Below are 27,527 nucleotides of genomic sequence, written 5' to 3'. Positions count from 1 at the left end.
TAATCATCAATAAGCCAATTTATCGAAAGATTGGAAATTTCAATACAATTAATACAAGATTGGATTAATTTGATAGATCTTTGGGTACCGAATTAATTTGAATTCGAATTTGAGTATCTGTTTTATAAAGTGTAAATGAATTGCATTATTTCGATGAAATTCTAGAAAGTGATTTATTTATATTTGTTCAATTTATGCTAAAATAATTGTGTCCGTTACACATTGTGAAAAATATTCATGAAAATGGAGCATTTGGATAATAGCTACAGTAGGTGTCAAAAGTTTGTTGCCTCATGTATTTGGAAAACCAGGTGCAAAAAATGATAGAAAAAATTACTTTTTCGAATTTTCCTTCTTGCAAATTAGTTGCCTGCAATCCGTAGATCTTATTTATATATTTCGAAAAAATATTTCATTTTATTACAATTGTTTTCCAAAAGTTGTTCATTTTTCATGCGTCAAAAGTTTGTTGCTTCATTTGAAAAGTTACTCAAAACGGTCAAAAACATGCAACTAACTTAAAATACACAGGCTATATTTTTAATTTATGTTATTTGAGAGGCCAATGGTGGGTTTGGACATTTATAAAATTGTCTATGGCATATAGATGTGTATAAAAGTGATGATAACTAACAAGAAATAATCTGTTTTTTTGATATTTCATAATATAGCTTAAAATAACAAGTTAGAAGGAGTTAAAATGTGGGAAATCGTCCAGAGATACTGCCGAAGTGAATCTGAGTCGTTAATTGCCAAATTTTATTTAAAATTACGAAAGGTTATACATAAAATGGTCAAATATTATACTTATGAGGTACGAGTACATCTGAAAAACGCTACTGGCAGACCTAGGGTATCCACTCAGAGGGTTGATAACAGCATTGTAAGTATCTATGATAGTGACCCAATGATGTATGCTTCATAAATTGAAAGACAGTTGGTTGCTAAAGGGACACAGGTCCGTACTCTTACAAAAACCAGCCCATTTTGAAAGAAAATGGTAAGAATGTTTGGGTGATTCGCAATATTCCATTGGTAAACAAGACCAATCTGAATAAAAGGTTGTAGATTTACTTGAAAATGTAAAACAAGTAAAACTACAACCTTTTAACCAGATCAGACTAGCTAACCAATGTAATATTGCTTATCACCCAAACATCCTTACCATTTTCATTTAATATGGGCTTGTTTTTGTAACAGTAGGGACCTGTGTCTCTTCTGCAACCAACTGACTGTGAATTTTTTGAGCAGACATCATTGGGTCACTATCAGAGATACTTATAATGCTGTTATCGACCCCCTGAGTCGAAACCATAGGTCTGCCAGTAGCATCTTTTAGATGTGGTCGTGCCTTATCACCATATATTTTGACGATTTTATGTATATCCTGTACAGATTTTCCATAAAATTAAACAATTGACGACGAAGATTCGTTCCGGCAGTATATCTGGACAAATTCCCTTCTTTTAATTTTTTGTAATTTTCAAATTTTAACCTTAATTATAAATTTATAAAAAACAGGTTATTTATCGATATTTATCAATACTTTTATATACATATATTTTCCATTGAGAAGTTTAGAAATGTAAATGACATAAACTCCAAATGTAACTGGTTGACATTAAGTTGGTTGCATGTTTTGACCATTTTGAATTACTTTTTCAAATTAGGCAACAAACTTTTGACGAATTAAAAATAAACAACTTTTGGAAAAGAATAATTTTTTATATGGTATAAAATTAATTATTTTTTTCGAAATACATAAACAAGATCTACGGATTACAGGAAATTCATTTCTAAAAGAAAGTTATTTTTTGTATCATTTCTGAACCTGGTTTCCCGATCACACATGAGGCAACAAACTTTTGACACCTACTGTATGTCATGTGCCAACGATTTAAATTAGATTAGATTAGATTACAATGGGGGCGGTTCCTTGGGCAACGCCTGCACCCAGGTCTCCTTTTGGGCTCATTATGCATCCCCAATTGTAGAACAACGCATCAAGGATTCGTTGAAATTTTATTAAAGTTCCCATTAGAGTAGCATAAGTAATACTTTAGCCATCATCCTAACTGTACTCGCTGGGATAGAAGCCGTCACTTGAGGTATTGGCTTCTTGAGAGAGCTATGTGCACGTCATTTTTTATCAGTCAGTCATCATTGCATTTTGTCGAGTGCAGTGGTGATGCAAATGGCTCTGGCCGCCGCGCTCCCGCAAACTCCATAATGATGATGATGATTGCAGTGGGTTTGCGCAGGGGTGCAGCTCTCTAATGGGTAACTATAATTCTCCCGCGACTATCGGAATTTGCGTGGTGGTTCATCGCGATTTAATGGATAATTGCCTCAATTAATTATCCTTTCTTTATAATTAAAATAACCCCTATTACACTGGTAAAATAAAAGGATCAACTTGGATCATATTTGATCCTTTTCAAAAATGTCTCTTGAAATGCACATTTATCAAGTTAGGTAATGTTTCATCGCAAACTTATTAGGGGAGACTGGGGCAAAAAGTAACAAAACGGATATTTTTTTTACAAGTTACCCTAGCGACCCAGAAATTTCAAATTAGTGCAGTTTTATAGGAAATTTACTGCTCTACAACTTTGTGAAAGTCATTTTCCTCTATTTTGTAAGGAAATACATTTATCGAGCTGTTTTCTAAAAGGTAATTTTGTGACCATTCTCAAAAATGCCGGGGGCAAATAGTACCAGGTATGGGATATGAAAGGGATGTGAATTTCGTTTACATGAAATTTACCTGATCTAAAAGGTGTGTCGGAGTTATAATGGCTCTGGCACACCTTTTAGATCAGGAAAATTTCATAAAGTCAAAATTCACATCCATTTTTTTCTTAAAAGTTTAGGATATGTGTATCCTACTCTTTTGCACTCTTCTTCTTTTGAACATCACAACAAATTAAATTTAGGTTAGTCCATTTTTGAGACCAAAAGAGCGAGACAGACTTATGGAAATCGTTTGAAAGTGAAAAGGACACGAATTTTGAGTTCACGAATTCATACCGATCTAAAAGGTGTGCCGAAGGCTTAAAGAAATGATTTTCCAATTTATATCGCAAAAATTTCTAAAGAACCGACGAACGATAAGGGAATTTAGTAGAAGGGAACCGGAATTCGTAGGGAAAGTGCAATCACTCTTAGTGAAACGGCAAATCTTTCCAAAGTTTTCGACTCGGTCTCCAAGTCTTCATTAGCGGCTGGAGCATTAAGAGAGCCTTTTTTATTTTTTCTTTTATTTTTTCTTTTTATTTTATTTAAATCTTCTTTTATATTTTCATTTTATTTTTAAAAATTTCTTTCAAATTGCATGAAATGTCAAAATTCTATCGAAAACTTATCGAAAAATGGGCATGAAGAATCACACTTGAGTGACAAGTTTCGGTATTTTCTCATTTTTAACATTTATCACGTTCTCACAAAGTTACAGAATTTACCCCCTGGAAACTAAGTGGGATGACTATGTAATTTAGTAAAGTTTGTGTCACTTTTTACCCCACATGATTATTTTTCACAAATTGATTTATGAACTAAACACTATTCAAAAAATTTCGAAAAGTAAGGGATAACAAATTTTAGGGTAAGTGTGCCAAATTTCGGCATAATTGCATGCAAGCGACAAAGTCTCAAGTTTGAAATGTAATATTTTTAATAAAAATTGAATATTTTTGTTACTCTTTTATAAGGAGTGTTGCTTGGAACCTTGCAGACAGTTTATCATTTTTATTTTCTCTAAAATCATTCTTAATACATTTTAAAATGAATAAAAATGTAGACATAGCATTGGTGGCCTATTTCGGCCACCTTCATTCTCATAGTTCCTTGCTCTTCCAGAATTCTTTCAATGTCTTTTTTAGATCATCTTGCTCGTCGAAGCGACATATTTTGTTATTTTTTTTGCATTGTACAATCTCAAGAGAATGCAAAAACTAAAAATTCATGGAAATTCGAGGAACAAAAAATATGGCCGAAATTGCAAGCTGGCCGGAATTTGGCACACTTATCCTAATATCTTTTGTAACGAAGATATTGAAAAAAAAGAGTTTCAAATTTATTTTTAATTTCCCATATATCTTCCTTACATCTTTTTAAAGCTTTGAATATTAGAGGAGAATCACTGTTATCAGGGAATAAAGCGAACTTTGCCCCAACTTGATCTTGTGTGTCCTTTTTACAGAATAGCGCACTTTGAATAAGCATAGCTAACATAATATTAGAATCTGCAAGGGAATGTTGGAAAACTGAATTTGATTAAAGAAAAACAGAAAATATCACAGTAATAGCTATAAATATGTCTAGACATCGGGGATAAGTATGTCTAGAGATAATCTAACTGTTTAATATTTAGGGCTCTCGGGGCTCTCAGATATTTGCATAGGACGATGAGAAAAGGTTTTTTTTCATAAAACTATCAAATTCACTAAATGAGAGCAAAATATGAATATTTGTGTTAAAATGCCGTCGTTTTTATTAGCAAATGTTATATAATCCACTTGGCAAGTTTTAGTTTCAAAAGCTTTTTCCACCAATTGAGCAATTCACATTCTGGGGAAGAGCAAAGATATTTGAGACATGCATGGTATCGAGTTATTGTTTTCTTAATTTATAAAAGAAGAATAATGAACATACTTTTTTTGCGTCTCTAATAATAATGGGTAATGTGTACCAGGAGACTCATTTTTAGCGTAGAAGTGGGAAAATTGATTGCCTTTGCGACCAAAATAACTATACTTGGCAATTTTGGAATTATATATTGAAATTGTTTAGACGTTACAAAGTATTAGGGTAAGTGTGCCAAATTTCGGCATAGTTGCATGCAAGCGCCAAAGTCTCAAGTTTGAAATGTAATATCTTTAATAGAAATTGATTTTTTTCATTCCTTCTACTTTAGGAGTGTTGCTTAGAACCTTGTAGACAGTTTATCTTCTTTATTTTCTTTAAAGTTATTCTTAATACATTTTAAAATGAATAAAAATATAGACATAGCTTTGGTACCCTATTTCGTCCACCTTCATTCTCATAGTTTCTTGCCCTTCGGGAGCCTTTTTCACGTCATCTCGTTCGAAGCTACATTTTTTGTTATTCTTTTGCATTGCATAATCTCTAGAGTACGTAAAATCTAAAAGTTCATGGAAATTCGAGTGACAAAAAATGTGGCCGGAATTGCAAGCTGGCCGGAATTTAGTACACTTACCCTAAAGGATTCAATAATTCAACCATATATTTTGTTAAAATTTTATTGAGGTTTATTAAGTCTCCGATAATGAGTCTTTTGGAAAATAGCTTCTAAAACTGTACAACATAATCACCTTGAAATCATGGTTGAAATCTTAAATATAAGTTCTGATGCAGAAATTTAGAAATATTGCTTATTCTGCTTAAAATAGATAAAATCAATGTTTACATAATAAATTCAAACTGCACTCCAAATAATAATTGAAGCGCAATTCGATCAAATTAGCCCATCATCTTTCCATGTGGAAATGCAGTTTTTTTCGCAAGACTCTTCACACATGATGTAAGATCGAAATTATAATCAATTAATTCTATACTCTTGGGTGTCTCTATTTTTTTTTTGCTCTGTGAAGTCGTTGGGGCTCCACGGAGGAATTAGTGCCTGGACCACAGCCAAATGACGATCGTATAGTGCTCGAGCAGTCATTTGACGATGAGAGGGGAGAATCGAGTGGAACTATGAGGATTCTGGATGTTAATAGGACAGATGATGGGCTTTATGAGTGTGTGGCGAGGAATAAGGGTGAAAGTGCATTCAAAGTCGGTCATATTACGGTAGAATATCCACCTACTTTTGACTATATGAAGACCTTGCCACCGGTATTCAGCTGGGAAGAGCGCCCAGTCAATCTGAGTTGTTTGGCCGAAGGTATTCCCAATGCTACAATCGAATGGCGTCTCAATGAGCGCCTTATTACAGATCTCTATGATAGAAATTTTGAGGTTCATGGAAGTGGTCCAAGAAGTGATTTAATTGTCACTCCTATCGACAATCACTACTATACAGCTTACAAATGTATTGCGAGCAATCGTTTGGGACGCAGTGAACATATAATGCAACTCAAATTGGCCAGAATCCCAGATGCAATCCCTCAAGCTATCCCACGAATTGTCACAGCCACCAGTATCACATTTGACATCATTGCTCCACCAGTAGAACTTGGAATGCCCATAACAGCCTTTTCAGTGCAATATATTAAAGAATTGGATCGCGATTGGACCTATGCCTTCAACAGAACATGGTCCCCAGATAGTCCCTATATCGTAGAGGGTCTTATGCCCCAGACTACATACAATTTCCGTTTTGCTGCGAGGAATCTGGTGGGATTGGGTCAGTGGAGTGCATATAGGCTACAGTCCACTCCGAGACGATCTGAGCCTGAACCTCCAAGGCTTCTGCACAATCCAATTACAGATTCGGAGACGGAAGATGGGGCTGATCCTATCGTCATTTCTCCCTATGCTGATCACTTTGAGATGCGCTGGAGCGTTCCGCCAGACAACGGAGAATTTATTGACTTCTACCAGTTGAGATATTGTCCGGTGAGTTATTTTTTTTTAAATTTTGTTGAAGAGTTGGAATTTTTCTAGATGCATTTCTACGCAGAGTTTTAAGTTTAGAATTAAAAAAAACTTCTCCTTTTTGAATATTTTTCTTAGAAAATTTTATTTTTTCATATCTCCGTTTTTTAGATAAAAGATAGAATTTAGATAGAAGTCCGATTGCAATTTGATAGCAAAATTCGATTCTACATCTGTGATAATAAGCAGTGTTATGACCAGCGCACAATAACTTTTGTTTGTAAACATGTTTTCAAAATTTTCTATAAGAGTGAGCGAGATGACTAGATATAGATCTCACTCACTCTCATTGAAATGTGAAAAACATGTTTACTAAACAAAAGTTATTGTGCGTTGGGCATTAGAGTCAACTAGAAGAAAGTCATTCATGATTTTCTTACAGAAATGAGAAGAGAAAACAAACAACTTTTCCATAAAAACAATTTTACAAAAAATCCCCCGACAGATGATAATGATAACTCCCCAAAACACAGAAAATTTCCCTTTGCCCCAAAAGACGAAACTAAAAACTTCCCAAAACACAGTAAATTTCCCTTTGCCCCAAAAGACAAAACTAAAAACTTCCCAAAACACAATAAATTTCCCTTTGCCCCGACACACGATACTGATAACTTCCCAAAAAACAGAAAATTTCCCTTTGCCCTAAAGGACGAAACTAAAAACTCAATAAAACACCGTTGTAATTTTATTATTTTATTTAATAAAATATATTTGTTCAAAATATATGAAATACAAGATTTTCAAAGACAAAGTTTCTTAAAAAACAAACATTACCGAAGACAAAGGTTCCAAAGACAAATTGGGAAAAACAAAATGGAAAAAACAAAGATTCCGCAAACCGTTTTGAATAAAGGGGACGCCTTGAGCCTTGAGTCATATTTACCAAATCAAAATGCAAACAAGGATGTTAAACTTACACATCACTAATTTTAAAGACCTTTGATCTTTATTTGTTACAGTAGACTCTCACTCAATGAGCTCTTTTTCAATTGAGCGAAAAATTTTGTTGACAATTTTCACGTTTAATTATGAAGCTAAAACGCTCAAATTCGCTGTAGTTCTTCCTATTTTATCGTGATTCTTTATAATTGAGCGCTTTTTGTGGAATTTACAAAGGCTTTGACGCCCAAATCTATCGATAAACCGGATGACATTTTGACCCAAATGTCCAATTGAGAGAGAGTTTATTTACTGTATAAGTTTGTGGCAGAAAGAATGAAAACTTTGTGAATGTATTTCCCGTAATTAAATAACATTGTGAGGTTATATTTTTCCGAAACATCAAATTGTTCTATCCTTTTCTATTCAATGGTGAACTCTGTCGCCAGATGTCACTACTTTTGCTAAAAAAATGACTTAATTAAGGACTTATTAAGGACTTACTTTATACACTTGAACAAAGCTCTTTTTTAAGAGCACGGACAATGCCTTTAATAGAGAATTGCGCTAGTAACAGCTTACCTTGTGTTAGCCAGGAGTTCAAACTATTTGTTTTCATTTGAGTGTTTAATAAAATCATAATCACGTTTCTGCCTTTGCTGATTTCATACTCAGTCTTCTACCTGATACTAGTTATTCTACTACTGCTTCTTCTCTAAACATGAATACGAATTAGTTATTGCATATTTTCAGGGAACTATTACATTATTATAACGTAAGCATTATGTAACATATCGTAACTTTTTATGTCTCAGCAGCAATTCAATCTAGAAAATGTTCAACTCTGATTCCAATTCATTCACCCTTCATTTGATGTTCTTTTGTGTATGAACATTCTTTTGAAAAGGGTGTCACTTGTGAATTTATTGAGATTGTCATCCCCATACTCTTTCGATATTTTCTCTAAAAGGGCGTCAAAGTGAATGGTGAATGGCACGAGACGGGTGAATTGTGCATAACTCGAGACATTCACGCCACCGAGGCAACAACGTACGACATGAGTAGTCTGCAGGCAGGAACTTACTACAGAACTGAATTGCGAGCGCACAATGCCATCGGATTCTCGGAGCCGGCCAGTCTCATGATAAAGACCGCTCGAGGTGAGTTTACGCGTCCGAGACACTTGGGAACGCTGCTGTATCAGTCCAGCTTGGCTTCTGCTGCGGATGATACATCCGCCGGACATGTGATGCATGCAGCGTCCTCCCAAATGTGGATTGTCTTGTTTGTCCTGTCTCACAGTGTGCTCATGCTCTTCTCGATGTAACCCACATTTTTTTTTAATCTGTAGAAATTACCATTTTTTTAATCTCAATTTGAGAGATCTTTCGTGCTCGCATCACAGATTTTATTTTATTATTTGCAGCTAAAATTTGTAGTCCTTTTGTCTAGTTTCTTTTTTGTACGACAATACTCTTGTATTTTTGTGTGTTCATTTTTTAGAAGTATATACAATGATTTTTTTTTGGTAGCAAGTTGGCAGCTAAAATTAAGATATTAAGAAGCATCATCACACACACACCATAAGTAATTGTGCCTTAGTAATCCATTCCATAAAAAGCCATTAATTGAAAGCATCAATTGAGAAGATTCACATCCCATGAAAAATTTATTCATTAATTAATCAACATGTATCTCACCAATTTTATGAAGATATTTCAAGCACAGAATTCACCATCCAAGCCACAAGAAACTGGGCTGTTTAGGAAATTTTGCAAACAACAATCTTTGAAATTTCAAATATTCAGAATTCCTAAATGGAAGCAATTTCGATATTTTATATGGATTTTTAGTTAAAAAAAAAGTGAAATACTGAAAAAATAATAAAAATAAAAAGAATATTGAGAAATATTGGAGAAAATTGCCATATTTTCATGATGTATTCATCATTTTGTTAAAAGATCGTATTTGAGTATTAGTGTCCATCGCCGTCTTAGTGCTGGTGATCCACCTTCAAATGAAACCGATGAAAAATATCATTCTCTACTTAAATAAGTAAAGTGCATCATCTAAAATAAAAAACGGTTTAGGAATAATATTAAAAAGAAAAACGGAAATGCAACCGTATGTCGATTTTCATCGATCATGAAATAAATCGATTATGTCTTTCAATACACAGAAAATGTATTTCTTACAATTGTTCGTAAATGTTTGTCAATTTCTATTGAGGACTTACGAAATGCGCGTAAATTGTATAACCCAGATATAATTTCGAGATATTTTCGTAAATTTTTGACAAACATTTGTTCGTAGATTTTTGTTTGTCTGGCAAAAATTTACGAAAAATGATAAAATTTTGCGAAAATTTTTTTGTGTCTTTAAAAAGTCTGTGTTAGTACAAACACTGCTCGTGGAATTATCATCTTACGAAAAATGTTTGTGAAAAAAGTACAAACTTCTACGAACTTGTTTGTAGGTTATACGATTTACGAGCATTTCGTAAGTCCCTAATAGGAATTCACAAACATTAACAATTTTACGAAATATTTTTTTCTGTGGAGGCACTTAAATATGAAGAATTATTCGCTCTATATTTTGTCTTTTACTATACGAATTGTAGGTCAGAAAAATGTAGAATTATTCGACAGTCCTGAATCTAGGATCTCATAGGGAACTCCCCGAGATACCAATATTAGAGAACCCTGAAACTTTGTTCACACGCCAGAACCGTGTTATTTTCAAAAAAAAGAGTAGCAAAGCGTCCCAAGCTTTTCAAAATGCTCGAAAGATCTTATATCTCAAAAGTACCTTTGCATCATTTACCGTTTACCGGTTCAGAACTGATTTCTTGAACCGTTGAATCACTTAAAGTTTTGCCTATTACAGATTAAGAGTAATGCAATTGATTTCCGGATAAGAATTTGTTATCGGTTCGTAACCGGTTTAACCAAAAGAAATGTCAGTCTAAGCAACTTCTAAGGTAGATCCAACAGGTTAACCCTTTAACGGCGAGACACTTTTTACGGACTGAAAATCAACAATAAAAATTAAACTGACAAACATAATCAATGATAAGTCTTACATCTAACCTTGGAAAGTCCAACAGAGTCTGATTCGGTGTATTTTGTGCTTCTATGAACGATAGGGACAAAAATAGCCTAAAAATTTAAGTAATTTTTCTGACAATACTAAATGAAAAATATTTATCGCTTTAATGAAAAATATTACGTATGAGTATTGTAGTTTTTATTGCCAAACGGGTTTTGCTTTAAATAAATTGGAAGTATAACAAATAAATAAAATCAATTATAAATTTGAGAATTTAAAAATTCGCCATTTTTGAGCTTAAATATTTACGACAAATCAAATAGCTAGAGACTCGCAAAAAATATTCTAGATTCCTTCAACCTTCTACTTTACAATTATGTACAGACATAAGAAAAAAAATAACTTTAGGTAGTCAGGAAAATTTATTTTCTTTATGGGACACCGGTGTTCCAATCGGCCTTAAATGGTTAAAAAGAAAATCGCACGACGCATTTTCGAATAATCCTTAAAAAAAACATGGTTTAGGAGGAGAAGAGGAAGGATGGGGAAAATAAGTCATGTAATGGTGCTTCCTCGAAAGTGCCAAGTCATTATCTGCAAATGTTTGGCCTGTTAAACTATCGGCAGCCTTACGCATGGAAATACGCCAATAAATTCAATACTTCGGATTTCTAAATTTCTACCAAAATATGTCTCTATAGAGAATCTATGATAGATTCCTTATCTAAGCAATTACCCTGAAAATTTTAAGTCAATCGGATAAAAATTACACGAGTTTTCCTCGCGGAGTGCACCAAAAACAAATTTACTGTCATTCCGTACTTTGTTGCGCCGCCATTTCCAAATCGAATTAAAATAAAAAATATTTTTTTTTATTCGTCAATACTTTACATAAGAATAGGGAGTGTAACCGGTGTTCGCCAGTGGGAAAAGTGGTCACCCTAAGAGGAAAACACTTTTTTGGACTTGCCCAGAGCTTTCGGTCCCACTATGGACCTTCTTCAGTGGCTGAAAGGGCATCAAAATTTATTTTGCAACATTTCATGTTTTTTTTCAAAGGTGATTTTCGGACAACTTCAACACTCATTCGACTTGCCCAAAAATGACCTTGTCCAAAAATGACTGAAGAAGGTCCATATTGGGACCGAAAGCTCTGGGCAAGACCAAAAAAGTATTTTCCTCTTAGGTTGACCACTTTTCCCACTGGCGAACACCGGATACACTCCCTATTAAGAAAATCGCGCCAGTTCCCATTATTAGTTTACATAAGAACTTCTGAAAAATTCATATTGATTGATTTATTAGTTAAGTCATAAAAAATTTTAATTTTTGACGTTCTCGTAGGAGTTACCCCTTAGAAAGTTAGGTTTAAAAATCCTCTAAAATGCATACGCCTCTATAACATTTGATGATCAATGTTATTAATGACTAAAGTCAATAATATTATCCTAATAAAGGAAAGCAATAACGAAAAAGAAATTTGTTTCAAAAATTAAAAAAAAAAACATTTAATTGCGTTTGAAAACGTCGAGAGATATTGTTTTTTTATTGGGGGTCATCGAATCTCTTACCGATGTCAGTCGATATCTCTTACCGTTTAAGCTCCAGAGCAGTGAAAAGTCGAAAAAAAAGACGATTGTAGGGGGAAGTGGGGCAACTTTGAAACTGGGGCACCTTTGAAATTGGGATTTTTCACCTATTTTTAAATAAATTTGAGCCTTATCGTGATATAATTTAGCTGCACAAACAGATTGAGAAGCTATATTATATCACGTTAATGCTCAATTTTATTTAAAAGTAGGTGAAAAATCCCAATTTCAAAGGTACCCCACTTTCAAAGGTGCCCCACTTCCCCCTATAACTGCTCTCTCTTTGAGTTCGAGCGGTAATTGAATATAGTTGTTTGCAAATGTTCTTTATAGCCCTGTATTAGTGTTCAATATCATCTTTTTTGTGAGCTTGAAGACACCATAATCCATTTCAATAGTTGGATGCTGTAGTTTGCTGAGAGAGAAGCCCAAAAAAAAAAAGAGTTTGTAGCTAATTGTAGCAAAAAATAACAGTCAATGCCATTGAGAGCAATTTTCATTCATTCTATGTTCTGATAATTTTTTTCTTAACCGCATTTTGACTTTTTCCCTTTTTTATCTTTCTCCCTCTCTCTCACAAAAAAAAATAATATTACTTCCTGTGAATTTTTCTCCCTCATCTTCTGGATACAATTAGGAAATTATTACAACGCACATTCACTGGGTGCTAAATTTCAATGGTCATCCGCAATTTTTCACGGATTCATTATCCAGCTCTCAGTTTCAACTCTGGCAGCTGTTCTTGTGCATCCACAGTAACTGAAATATTACCACTTTACAAATTATGATGCTATTTTCTTGGGATGGTTTTCTGGTGTGTTGGTGAACGATTAATTGAGTAGAATATTATGGTGTATTCAGAGAGAGAGAGAGCAAAGTAATGAAAAAAATTAATTAGATGGTGAGAGAATGTAAAGATAGCATTTCTTTTTTATTCGAAAATCTCATTTCATAGGTCAGATAAAATTGTGAAGCACAAAAGTATGTAGAATCTCACAAAAGAGATGTGAATCTCACTATCTTTTTAGTAAATTTTTTACATTTAAAAAATGTACAAAATGAAAAAAAACCATTTCTCAAATTTATTATTACAAGAATAAAATATGAGAGAAAGAAATTTGAAAACATGCTAACCAAAAAGAGAATTCTTAAGAAACAAAATCTATCAATTTACCGTTAAATAGGTATTTTACAATTTAATAGTTGAGAGATACTTCGAGGATGATTAGAAGACTTAACGAATGGAATTCTTGGTGTTTTGTATATTTAATTCACAGAGAAATCTCTCGGATTGAGTGATGTGTTTAGAAAACACATGTCTCACTTCTATTCGCGAGTATAGTCGATTTTAATGTCAATAGACAGATTTCAGGATAAATATTTGGATATCGGAAACCACGGATTCTTGTTTCCGATGCGTGATATAATACAGTACGATCTAATTGTACTGCAAATGACTTACCAAACTTTTTTTTTTCTCCAACTAATCGTTGAATTTACTAATTTCATTTTTACTACACAGAAAAATATATTTTGTAAAATTGTTCGTAAATGTTTGTGAAATTCTATGGCAGACTTACGAAATGCTCGTGAATCATATAACTCTCAAATAAATTCGTAAAATTTTGTACTTTTTCACAAACATTGTTCGTAAAATGATCATTTGACGAACATTTTTTGTACATTTACAAACATTTGTTCGTAAGTATTTGTAAACACACAAAAAATGTTCGTAAAATTTTGGCATTTGTTCGTAAATTTTTGTTTGGCAAAAATTTACGAACAAATGACAAAATTTTACGAACATTTTTTTGTGTATTTACGAACATTTCAACACATTTAGTTCAACACATTTTTTCAGTTACACATTTCAAATTTACCGCCTCAAAAATATTTGCATTACATTCAGGGGAATTTCAAAATTAATTAAAAAACTCCTATGGAATGCAAAGATGAATAGGATTTCACAAACATTTACGAACAATTTTACAAAATATTTTTTTCTGTGTATGATTAAAAAAATACTTAGGGGGAAGTGGGGCACCTTTGAAATTTTAATTTTTCTCAAAGTGTATTTGCATAATCCCATTACAGTAGACTCTCGCTAATTCGGCTCTTTTAAGATCGGACTACTTTTTAATTCGGGCAGCAGTTAAATTTGAAAAAAGTTTCTTGACATTCTTCAAGTTTGATTATGATTTTATCAAATGACGCAAATATGCTTAAAATTTGCCATGGTTTGTCTTAGTTCTGATGTGTTTTTGAATTATTAAGGGGTTTTCATGAAATTTTCCATAAAATATGATTATGTAAACTCAATATATGTATGCAGATGAATACAAAATCGTTGCATTTAAAAACATTTGTCGCCCGAATTTCTCTAATTCGGGTGACATTTTGGTCCCAAATGCCCGAATTTGTGAGAGTCTACTGTATATGCATAATGCCCTAGAAACATTTACGACTTAAGCCGAGAGACGGCTTAATGTATTATAATCAAAATAATGATTAAATTACATTTCCATCAGTTTCGTACTAATCCGTTTCTCGACTCAAACCAAGATATGGCTCAGTTAGTGGAGAACTGATAAGAATTTAGTCAAATCATTATTTTGATTATAATTACGTTGAGTCGTCTTTCGGCTTAAGTCGTAAGCGTACCTAGGGCATAATTCCGAGACCCCCTTGTATTAAAGACGCGTTTTAAATGTCTTTATACAAAAAGAGCATTAACTAGTAACAAATGAAAACATATTAATTTCACAAAGTGAGACCTTACAAATTTTAAGCGACGTTTTCAAAATTATTGCTGACCTTTAAAGATAAGTACCTAGTACCTGGCATTTTATATTATTTCCCAAATAGGTTCAAAATTATTTCAATAGACAGTTTTTCGAAAGAGGATTTAATTTAATTACGAAAATAAAATTGTGTTTCAAACACAAAACGAATCAATTTACGCATTTAAGTATAATAAGAATAATAATGTTTCATGCATAACATTACTGCTCACTGAATTCTGTTTAAATATTTTTAACTCTATAACGGTGTTTTCTTTAATATACGAAAAAAAGTTCTAAAACAATGTTTTCTAGGATAATTATGATCCAATAAAGTCGAAAAAATCATCCATTCTTCATTATCTTTTTCAGTTTAGGCGCTAGGTGAGAAAATACAAAAATTTTTTGAAACTCTTTTTGCTCCTAAAATTCACATTTTTAGTTTTTTTCGATTTTTTTAAATAAAATACACAAAGTAGAATGACATATCTTTCAGTAAAAAATAAATTTATTTTAGTCAGATAACTTTAAATCGGTATTTTTATGGAAATTGGAAATGAGTTTTTTTGCACAAATATTTTTTGTTGCTTTTTCTCTGACCTGTCACACAAAACTAAGAATAGCAACAAAACGAAGAGTCAAAATAAGTTCAAACTTTCAAGAGATGTTTATAAGACTATTACCGAGGACACTATAGCACTTTTAAATAAATAAAACCTTTATTGTCGCTGTAAATGTGATTTTTGTGAAGATCGCCTGGAGGCGGTCTTACCCGTTAGAGGGTTAATCCCACAAAATTTCCCGTGATCTAATGGAGATTCGAACTCGGGACACTTGTATCGTACAGCGAATGCTTTACCACTTTACCCATTACGTGCTTAATTTCATTTAATTTTATCAGGAAATTTACTGCAATTAATATTCTGCATTTAATGCTACTTTGACTTTAAAAAGTGCCGCGTGCGGATGACTTTGGGCTCCGAAGATAGCTTCTGCCCTCTCGTTCGTAAGCTTTACTTTAATTCTAGCACTTAAGGATGATCTTTGCCGATCCGATTTACCATATCGGATCAGCGAGGACAAGTGCTAGAATAAAAAAAAAAGTTTACGAGCTGAAGAGGGAAACAAAGTCTCCCGCGTCTACGGAAATTAAAATATTGCATTTCTTAAGTTTAGAAGATACTTCTAATGCTTCTAATCATCCTTGGATTTATTTTTTCAAATTAGTGATATAAAAGATGTAAAGCTGATACAGCAAAGTAACTTGCCTGAAGTTATTCTGTGAAATGAAATTTCACTAGAGAATGGATACAATATATTATGAGAAAAATCAAAATTTGTAAATTAGTGCAAATTGTAAGGAGAGGACAACTGAAAGAGAATTTATTATAGATTGAAAAGTGTGTCAATATTACAGGAAAAAAAAACAGTAAATAATATACTTAAAGTAAATACTTAAGATCAAACTGAAAGATATATTTTTGGACAATATTAATCAATGTAAAATGTGTGAGAAAGAAGAGGCAGGAAAAAAGTGAAAATTTTGGTGAAATCTAAATCGCAAAGCTAATGAGAGAATATTTTTAAGTATATATGATATGCTATAAATAATCTCAAGTGTTCTCTTTGCCAATATATCATAAAAATATAGGGAAAGGATGGCTATTTTAGACCAGCATGTGATTATTATTATTAAAATCATGTGTCTTTGAAAATTGTTTGACAAGAGAATGAAGAAAAAAAATTGTTAGACATTGATGATATTAATAGAAGAAAAAAAAAGTTGATGAAGTAAAAAAGAAATGAGAAATAATTTTTGTTTAGTTTTTTCTTTGCTCAGCTTCTTCATTGCCTTTTTCTTGCTACTTCTTGCAATTGTATCTCTCTTCTGAGATTCAGCATTAATTTTTTTTTTGGTGTAAAGATATTATTTTGGTTGGTGGTTTTCATTTCGTTTCTTTCGCTCATTTTTTACTGTTTGGTTTTTGGTTGCAACATGTCAATGTGGCTACAATTGAAGCAATTTACCACAGTTTATTATTTTTGTCTGCTAAAATATCTTCATTTATTTCTAATTATGTGTTTTAATTCAAAATTAACCAAAGTCAATAATTTCTTTCTCGCGTCTAAATCTTTCTCTGTCCCCTAAAAAAAAAAACAAACCAATCCAAAATTTTGACTTGGAATGGGGAAAAATGCAGGTGGAGACGTGGTGTTAAGGAAAGATGATCCCATTCTATCGTCAGTGGCAATAATTGCCATCGCCGTTGGTGGTGTTTTGCTCTTGCTGATCATAATGGATTTGCTGTGTTGCAAACTCTTCAATATTGGTCTTTTGGCAGCTATCAGACAGAGTGGAAACAAATCTTCTCCTTCCAGAGACATCGATGATGATAACAAGTTTAGCAGGTGAGTTTGCCCCCCCAAAAAAAAATATTAATCTAATAACTCTGCATGCTTGAGCCGATGAAAGATGGGCGCAATTTGTAAGACATGAAAAAAAAATCTGTGTCTCCCTCATCATCTAACACACTTTAAACCACTCTCACGTGATAGTCTTTATGGGTGGCGTTTCCCGCTTCCTTATTGCAGCAGCAGCTTAGTGAAGGAACCCTCACCGTCACCTTTGCCATCGCCCTCGTCGCTCAAAATGGGACTCACACCACCTAAACTAACACCTTTGTAAGCAAATCTGATCACACACTAAACTCTTCATAGGAATTTGGTGGGAAATTGTAGGGTCAATAACTGATAACACTTAATATTATAAAAAAAACGCTTCATTGAGAGAAATCCGAAAAAGTTAAAATAACATTCCGGAAATGTTAATTTTACCCTGCAGTTTTGATCCGAAATCGGTGTAAATATTATGATTTTTAGGTGTATTATGGGTTAAACATACCCTTTTTCATGTTAATTTTACCCTTAAAAAGGTGTAAAATTAACATTAAAAAATGTTAATCTAAAATGTTAATATAATAACATTAAAAAATGTTCTATGAAGTAAGAGTCCCGAGTTCAAATCTTCCTTTAGGTCAATAGAAATTTTTCTAGTGTTAAATTGTGTTCGAATTGTATTTAGTTAGCTTCATTGGACTTGATTGCGAAAAGACCTTGTTCGCCTCATTCCTCTATATGGAACGTTGTAGGGTAAATGTCCTAATTCAAAATCATTTCCAGACGCTTTAACTTTGACAGAAGATTCAACACATTAAGTTCATATTTTTTTCTGAAGAGAATTACATAAATTTGCTCCTTGACTCTTCTAGAATGTTACTGTTTAGTGAAAATTCTTTAGATATAATTTGAAAACTTCTTGAATACAAGAAAAATACGCGAGTGTAAAATGCTTCTATTGGAAACATATTAATCCAAATGGAGACAAGGGAATGCTTCTAATTGGAGACAAAGAGTGTAAGTGAAACCGCGACAAAAGGCTTCCAATATCTTGTTAAGTTGCTCTTAAGTGCAGGATTTGTTCTTATTCCTGGTCTTTTCTCTTTTCCCATCTACAACAATAAGAAAATCTTTCCAACAAAATCATATTTCCGGTGTTTCCTATTGAAGCATTTGCAGACACTTCAGAAAACCCCTTTTTGTCCACGAAATAGGTTATTATTTCATTAGAAAACTTAGAAAGATTAGCACTTAATTTAACTAAAATTAGCCAGAAATATGACATAAATTTTAAACGAAACGAATAAACAACAGTCAGATAATTGTGTTTTTCATTGGAAAACATGGTCGATCGATGAAAAATTCGACAGTTAAAAGGTACACTTTTAATTTTTCTGAGAAATTAACAAATTAAAATTTGTGAATATGAATGGATTTTCCCGATTTTCCCTTTATTTGGAGCAAAATTAACTAAATAATGAAACTGTGGTATAGAAAATATATTAATATAGTAATTTATTACTGTATTTATCAGGAAAACAGTGATGTTTCCTTTTGGAGTAGCGAAAAATTTCCATTTGGAGCAGGTTTTGAATTAGCTTAATTTACCCTATATGTAGAAAAGTTCATATAAATTTTTCGATATATTCTAAATTATACTATGATTTATCTATGGTTGTTTCTTTGGCTGCATTTAGAAATGTAATAAGTATTGATATTTTACAAGGAAAATATTCCAAAAAAGGGTAAAAATTTTAATAATATTTTTTATTTTCCATATTCTCAATCGAATCTCTTAATGCTTTCTACGTTTAAGAAAAATCAAAAAGAGGCTAAAGGAAGAGTACCAGCTATCGGCAGTGTTCCTCGGATCGTCAGCTTATTACCAGATTGTTGCACCAATTTCAAATGATTTTTTAAAAATTATTAGCTACTTTTTACCATTTAACTCACACAAGAATGCAGTGCATTAGTTCAGATTTAATTTAAAAAACTATTTTTCCGTGAGGTACCTGATTAAATTCGTAACGATCCGAGGTACAGAGTAGGAGAGACTGGGGCAAAAAGTCACAAAACGGATATTTTATTTTTTTACGGGCTGCTCGAGCGCTTCAAAAATTTCTAATTAGTGCAGTTTTATAGGAAATTTACCGCTCTACAACTTTGTGAAAGTAATATTCCTATATTTTGTAAGGAAATACGTTTATCGAGCCAATTTCTAAAAGGTAATTTTGTGAAAATTCTCAACAATGCTGGGGCAAATAGTACCAGACATTGGGTATTGTCATATTTTGATTCGCTTTATTACAGGCTTCCGTAAATTTGGAAAAATACCTAGAGAACATATTTTCATAGAAAATTTATTCATCTACAGCTTTGTAAAACAGCGTTTTCTCTGCGAGAAAAGTGAGAAAACGAGAAAAGCGCTTTTCAAGCTATTTTAGAAAAAACACACACAAAAGACTGCAAATCGTTTGACCAATGCAAACAACAAGCGGCGAGGCATGATAATGACGTTTCTTTTCGCCGTGAGACATCAGAAATTGCTTCGCTTTTTTGTTACTTTTTTCTGTATACCACTTTTTACCCCAAGTGGCCATTTTTAATAAAAGGGTTTCTGGAGAAAAGAACTTTGTGAAATTCTAAAATAGATAGCGGATTCGTATTCCAAGAATCCAAATTATTTAGAAAATATTCACCAGTGCATCAATTTTGGAAAATAAGTAGGTAATAATTGTTATCTTTTGCAAGGAAAATATTTGAAAAATAGGGCTAAAAATTTCGATATTTTTTATTTTCTAAATTCCTTGTTCGAATTTTAAGAAACTTACGACATTGAAGAAGGTGTATGGAGGATAGAAAAAAATTTGAGCTGCTATCTTTTTTACCTCGGAAGATATTGAATTTTGAATTTTTCGATTTGTGACTTTTTGCCCCAGTCTCCCCTAATTAGTTGCAATTACATCTATTTTTTAAAAAAATATTTTAAAATTTTAAAATTCAAGTGCACAGGTATAGTTAAATCGATCACAAATAAACCGATTAAACATACACAAAAATACCAAATAATATTTTGAGGCTTGAATTTTCAACTGAATATCGAGCATGTCTCTTAAGATTCCGATCCGGGGTACTCTTCCCTTAGTTGTAAAAACAAATGAAGCCTCATGGTCATGTCACATATAAGATTAATATTAAGATTAATACTTTCTGAACTGCGAGAATGCCAACAAAGGATAGCAAGTGTTTTATCTTGCCTCTCTCTCGCGCTTCGCTCGAAAACTGACCGAATCACAGTTAGTACGCATGGAAAATTGCTCGAATTTCCTGTAATACGATTCAGAAAGCAATTAATACGAACAGTAATATCTTACTCATCGTATTTCTCCACTAGAGTGTACTCTTTCTAACACACGTAATATTCCATTTGAATTTCGAAAACTATATAGCTCTCTTTCCGGCTTTTCTTAATATTAATATTAATCTTATATGTGACACCACGGTCAGGCAGTCTCTATAGCCTCAGTTTATGGGAAAATATTACATTTAGAAAATTTCATTTTGACAAATTTTGACCCCAGTCTTCCCATTGGATAAGTTTACACTTTTCTTCATATGCAAATTTTTAATAATTATCTGAATTTTTGATTATAATTAAAAGAATACGCATGAGACAGATTTAGCTCATAAATTATGTAGGAAAGACCGGAATAGATTTAGTCAGTAGGGGGAAAATACCTGCTATTAAATGCGGCAGTCTTTTCATACGTCCATTTTTCTTTCATTTTCTAAAGTAAAATTTTTCTTTTCATGTTAATTATAAATTTCAATTAATATGGGGATGTGTGCTTACTATAATTATAAACACTAAACCTATCACGACCCGGTCAAATTGACCGGTTTAAAATTAACACATATTTAAACGGTACAATGTCACTATCCAACTTTATGAATTTCCTAAAATATGCATGTAATATATTTTTCAATGTCTAAATTTTAATTTTTTGCTCTTTTCCAAGTCAAATTTGTGGAGTAGAGGAAAGTGACCATGCTTGATACGATCCAAGCTTGATAATAACTATTTATTTTCTATGTTAATCAATAGTTATGACTTATCGCAATATATTTCAATAGCTGGTGCTAAGCCTCACATTTCCTAAAAAAATTAGGATCCTTGCTCTTTTTTCCTAGTTTCACGAAGCAAAAATCAAAAATAGGTCCAAAACTGTAATTTTGATACATGATATTTTATAAGTATTTTTTAATTAATGTCGCTGTTCACAAAAACTACTATCATAGGCACATAGAGGGGTCATCAGTACTAATATTTATGTAAAAATATTTTTACTTAATGGACACTGTTTTTGTGGGTGGTAACAAATTCATAAATTCTGCCTATGTCCATCCTATATTTTAAAAAGGGTCCATGAATGATAATTTAATTGTGGCAACTCTATCATTAGATGTGATTCTTTCATAATTACACCTATTATAATCCGCCAATTTTATCGACAATTGACATAGCCTTCAACCCTGTTGCCTGAATTTTAAGGTTGCAGAGTGACATTTTCATGGACTCAAAGTGAAAAAATGGTTTTCGCTAGTGCCCTAATGTCATAAAAACACGGATTAGAAAAATTACATAAAAGTGATTTTAAAACTAATAACCAGTCGTACAAACGATTTAAGCAGATAGATTAGAGTTCCGTCTAAATATTGATGTGCAATTTTTTGTATCCAGTGAAATTTTTGCAGTGAAAATAGGCCTCCGATTTGTCGAATCAATTATTATACAGGAAGGCCCCGGACCCGACTTGTATAAAAGTCGCCACTGAATTTTCATTTTCTTCTTGAGGAAAATCTAAGGATTTCCAGGAACTTTCTGAGGTTGGATTATGAACCTAATAAGTGAGACATTTTTTTGTCATAGTGTAGGAATCGCTTCGGTTTGTGTGTTAATCAGAAAAAAATCACAAACCTTGGACATCATTTTACAGTATCAAGCATGGTCACTTTCCCCTATCCTACCCTACTGGGGTTTGCCATTTGACCAAAAAACGACCAAAAACGGTTGGTAGGTTTAGTGTTAAACAGAATTTGTTTGCTCTATACTCCTTGCAAGAGGTATAAAACATCCCACTGCCCAAGAAGGAAAAAGCCCAAGATAGCTGCCTTATAGAACCAAATATTAGAAAAGTCTTTTAGTGCACTTTCAAAAGGCTTAAAGTGAGAATTTTCTGTTGAAATTCCTATAGAAACTCTTAAGATCCTTAAGAGTGCGCCAGTTTACTTTTAGTAATCTCAGTGTTGGAACCAAGAGCGGTATAAGCTAATAAAAAGATTTTTGGTTCTATAGTGCCTTACTTAGGGTATTCTACAAGACTATGGCTGCTATTCAGCCATCTTTATAATAATAATAAAAAATCGCTTCTTGGGTGTCTACTATCCTGGCTATTTTTACTTTAAGTATCCTTAACGTGACATTTACAGTAGACTCTCGCTCAATCGGCTCTTTTTCAATCGAGCGAAAAAATTTGTTGACAATTTTCGCATTTAATTATGAAGCTAATTTGCTCAAATTCGCTGTAGTTCTTCCTAATTTATCGTGATTCTTTATAATTGAGCGCTTTTTGTGGAATTTACAAAAGCTATGACGCCCAACTCTATCGATAAACCGGATGACATTTTGCCCCAAATGTCCAATTTAGAGAGAGTCTATTGTACTCTTAATATCCAACACAAAGATGTTAGCCCTATCGTTTCCTTTGTAATATATTTTAAATTGTTCTGAATTAATAATTAGGTAAGTCTTATAAAGTTTTAAGTAAGCGATATCATCTAATTGAATTATTTTTTCTACATTTTTTTTATTCCAAGTTTAAATAGTTATTGACCCTAGGAAACCCACTAAAATTCTTTTAACAAATCATTCATTAAAATTTGCATGCTGTCCCGCTGAATTTTAAAATGCTTTTTATATTTCTTTTTGTTTATTTTCTGCCAATCTCTAGCGACGTGTGTTTTTTTTTTTGAAGGAGAAGAAAATAAACAAAATTTAATTATTCAGCTTCTTTATAATCTTCCACAGAGATGATGATCAAGAGAGTCAGCCACTGAACAATGTGGCTGCCAATGGTGGTATCAAATTTCAACCGTCTTCCGTGGATTACGATGGATCCATGACTTATTCCCGCAGTGGCGAACTCATTGGACGCAATTCTGCAGTCTGAATTATATAATTTACCTCGTATAAAAAAAATGCAACGAAATGCAGCTTCAATTGTACTTAAGGGAGAACATATTGAGAATTTTTAGCTATTATTAACATTTTAGTGTATTTAAGGAGAGAATGTGTTGTTTGTACGCAATTTTATCAAAAGAAAGAAAATGCAAGTGACATATGCTCAAGGCATGAGATCAAACTCATGACCGCGTCTTTTCAACGAGAATTTATCAAAAAAAAAAGAAATACTTTTTACTTAAAGTTATACAATCTAGTTTTAACCTTAGTTATTTTTTTCTTGTAATATCATTTATTTTACAAGTCTTTTTTATAACTTAGAAAGTGTATTTAGAAGAGGATAATATTGGCGTTATAGAGAGAGTCAATCACTAAAACAAAGGACTGATTTTTTTAAGTGAAAAAAAAGTAAAACAAGGAGATAAAAAAAAAGTTGTAACTGTAATGTGTTAGGGAATCTTTTTGCCAAATGAACAAGATCCTAGTTTTATCTCCTATAGCGAGATGAAAACCCTTAGAAATCAAAACAAAAATCACTTTAGTAGAGCTTTAGTTTGTACGTATAGGGGAAGTGCTTATAATTTTGGACAGTCTGCATATAAGCATCGATATCCTAAGTTTGAAGTGCCATATTTTCAATACTAATTGACTTTTCTTGTTACTCTCATTTCAAAAGGATTGTTTAGAAACTTGGCAAGCTATTTATCATCTCATTTTTACTAAAATTAGTTTTAATACGTTTAAAAATGAATTGATATGTAGAGGTGAATTTGACTCTTATTTTGGACAACTTGGTTATTAATTTTTACAACTTGTCTGTAAATTTGGACAGATAATCCGCCTCAACAGGATGCCCATTGTTCTTCATTTTATGAACCAATCTTACCAAGTCCTCTTCCTGGTCATGTAAGGGAAACGTGGAATGTCACAAGAAGCCCAGAAACTTTCCATATCATTCATTAAAGTGAGTTGACTTCGGTACTCCAAGTACGTGCAGATTCGCTCATTCCCTGCCCTTTCCGGGAGCCTTTCAAGGCATTTCTCACTGCATCTCTTTCGTAGAGATGATGCTCCTTTATTTCTCCAGGCATTTGTCCAACCTAGTCATCACAAAAGCTAAAACTTCACGAAATTTCGTGAGAAAAACACCTGTCCAAAATAAGAATCATCACCTCACTGGTGAATGTCTTAAAAAATTTCCCATTTTTTACACGAAAAATCTAATTCACAAGGCAAATCTCACTTCAGGTCAAATGTACAAATCATCAGTAACGTGAATCAACACAATATTCAATGAATATTCAATAATATCACTCAAAAACAGCGAACAAACTTTGTTAGTACTTCACCAAAACTAAATAAGACTGAAGTAAGCCACGAAGTTCTGTCATATTTCTCGTAAGCAATTGCTCACACTGAATTTTCAACAAAGCAATTTCAACTCAAATCATATTCAAATTTTAACGTATTTAGTGTTAAAATATTCCAAAAAGAACAAATATTTAGATAGAATTCATTATTCATCAAATATTGGAATAAAAATCCATCATTTTAATCAATTTATTTTTAGTGTCCAATGTTATCCTCAAAGTGTCCAAAATAAGAAACTGGACAAAATTAGAAGCATTTCCCCTAGATCGTTTTTAGTTTTAACAATAACTTTACGATTACCACTATTTTTAAGAATGATTACAGGATGTAGTTTATTAATTCTGTTTTTACTCACTGTGTTACATTTTTTCCTTGTAAATCACCGAATTTCTGTTGAAAACATCACTCTGTGCTTAAGCTTATCTTTAAATAATTAAATTATTAACTTATTCACGTGCAACAATTGAGAATTATTAAATTATGCCAAATGTAACAAAAGGAACACAAAACCTTCCCCAAAAAATTGGCTAAGTGTGTTTATTCAAAAAATTTGCAATTGCTTCTCTGCCTCAAAAATGTGATTTTTTATTCACATTTGCATTCAATTAACGCTTTTAATGGTAAAAACTTTTTGTGTGGCTTTTCTTACAAAAACTTATTGTATGTCCAAGAGAGAAAAAAAAAACGTTTAAAAAAAATTGAAATATCGCGAGCAACTGAAAAGGATTCAATGCAATTTGTGAAAGAACAAAGACAAAAATGTGCTTTTTACATGAAAAAAAAACATATTTACGATATAGTTTTTTATACAAATATTATTATACATTTGTGAGAAAAAAGAACAATTAATGTAACTGTCCATTTTTATAAACGAGAAAAGAGAATTTCGAAAGGCGAAATAAAGTGAAGAAAGGCTTTGCAAAAGTAATTTTTATATTTTTTAATCTTTTGTTACTCAAAGTAAAATGGTACTAAGTTTAATGGTTTGTTCACTGGGTTTTCGCCAATACCTTCGTTAAGTTTTTGCCGCCAAGACATAACTTCGATATTTGAAAAATGAAGAGGCTTTGTTGAAGTTGAAAGCAACTTAACCCATTCGTACACACAGAAAAATGGAAAATTCTTAAACAGAAACACCCAGGAATTTAATTTCAAATCCTATCGAATGAATGCCAATGCCCTAATTCTAAATCCTTGATCATTTAGTTTTAGTTGCAATTTGCAAATCTGTAGACATTTTTCATTTTCCATCTAATGCAGAACTTAAGTTCCCGATCTCTTAACTTGAAAGAGGTAGGGATTCTATAGCCCATTTCTTTCGCTCAGAGCTTCTAAACTTAAACGCTTCGGGGATTCACATCCAATTTAAGTTCCCAGAATCTTATATATTCTTAAATTTAGAGTCAAATTTTTTCTGTGTGTACCCATCAATTAATATATTAATCAAAAAATAGACGATTTTAGACATTTCAGATCATTTATTTCTGCGCAATTGATGTCCGAATTTCTGTCGGGAATGGATTTTTCGTTACGTCCCGTCAAATAATTTCGTCAGATATCTAAGATTTTTGCAGAAAATATCTACACCTCTGCCGAAAATCTGCCGAGAAATCTGTAGATATTCCTACGAATTTTATTTGCGCTTGGGACAAAATTCGTCAGAAATTTTTGCAGATTTTCTAACGAATCCTGGTGCATATTCTGACGAAATTCTGTAGATATTTTGCCGATTTTCTGTAGATTTTTTTCTACATTCCAGACAGCTGTGTCTGAAAAGATGGAATATTTTTCACTGAAGTTTGCAAAATTCAATAGAATTATTCTTAGTGATATCACAGTGTTTATATAACATAAAGAATTCTGCGACGCCGTGTTAAAGGTAGAGAATATTGAAGTGAAAACTTTAAGCAGAGTGACGACTTAAATTTCGTGTTTTTGTATCATTTCACTGGCGATTTTTAAGAAATTAGTATTTTTGCTCGCATATTTTTTATTTATCTAAAATGTTTAATCGGTAATGCTTGTTAAGCAGAGCATACCATTTTCTTTATAACTTCTACAGTTTCTTGATAAATCAACAATATTCTTGTTGAGACAATCGAGACTATGCATATTTCCAATGCAGAAATTCTGACGAGAATCAGTAGATTTTCGACAGAAGTTCTGCCGAAAATTACAGATTTTCTAGGCAGAAGTTCTGCCGAAAATTACAGATTTTCTAGGCAGAAGTTCTGCCGAAAATTATAGATTTTCTAGGCAGAAGTTCTGCCGAAAATTACAGATTTTCTAGGCAGAAGTTCTGCCGAAAATTACAGATTTTCTAGGCAGAAGTTCTGCCGAAAATTACAGATTTTCTAGGCAGAAGTTCTGCCGAAAATTACAGATTTTCTAGGCAGAAGTTCTGCCGAAAATTACAGATTTTCTAGGCAGAAGTTCTGCCGAAAATTACAGATTTTCTAGGTAGAAGTTCTGCCGAAAATTACAGATTTTCTAGGCAGAAGTTCTGCCGAAAATTACAGATTTTCTAGGCAGAAGTTCTGCCGAAAATTACAGATTTTATAGGCAGAAGTTCTACCGAAAGCCTACAGATTTTCTCTGAAA

The 27,527-nt window shown here is 32.6% G+C and overlaps 1 protein-coding gene across 7 annotated transcripts in view; it reads left to right on the top strand.

Moving 5' to 3' along the window:
- The window catches only part of LOC129803178 (fasciclin-2), a 31,165-nt gene extending 7,382 nt beyond the window's left edge, over positions 1-23,783 (top strand). The window contains exons 4-8 of one of the 7 annotated variants that reach the window (XM_055849550.1): positions 5,613-6,582; positions 8,471-8,660; positions 17,119-17,326; positions 17,474-17,599; positions 23,403-23,783. In XM_055849550.1, the coding sequence (XP_055705525.1) occupies positions 5,613-6,582; positions 8,471-8,660; positions 17,119-17,326; positions 17,474-17,599; positions 23,403-23,544 (1,636 nt within the window). In that variant the 3' untranslated portion in view covers positions 23,545-23,783. Of the gene's footprint in view, positions 1-5,612; positions 6,583-8,470; positions 8,661-9,032; positions 9,612-12,774; positions 16,721-17,118; positions 17,327-17,473; positions 17,600-23,381 lie in introns of those variants that run through there. The other 6 variants (XM_055849551.1, XM_055849554.1, XM_055849553.1 and 3 more) reach the window with 6 other exon arrangements.
- Positions 23,784-27,527: the final 3,744 nt, after the last annotated feature.

The sequence above is a fragment of the Phlebotomus papatasi genome, chromosome 2 (genome assembly GCF_024763615.1).
Source record: "Phlebotomus papatasi isolate M1 chromosome 2, Ppap_2.1, whole genome shotgun sequence".
Classification (NCBI taxonomy): domain Eukaryota; kingdom Metazoa; phylum Arthropoda; class Insecta; order Diptera; family Psychodidae; genus Phlebotomus; species Phlebotomus papatasi.
The sequence above is the reverse complement of the archived record's forward strand: the minus strand, read 5'-3'. Positions and strand labels throughout refer to the sequence as shown.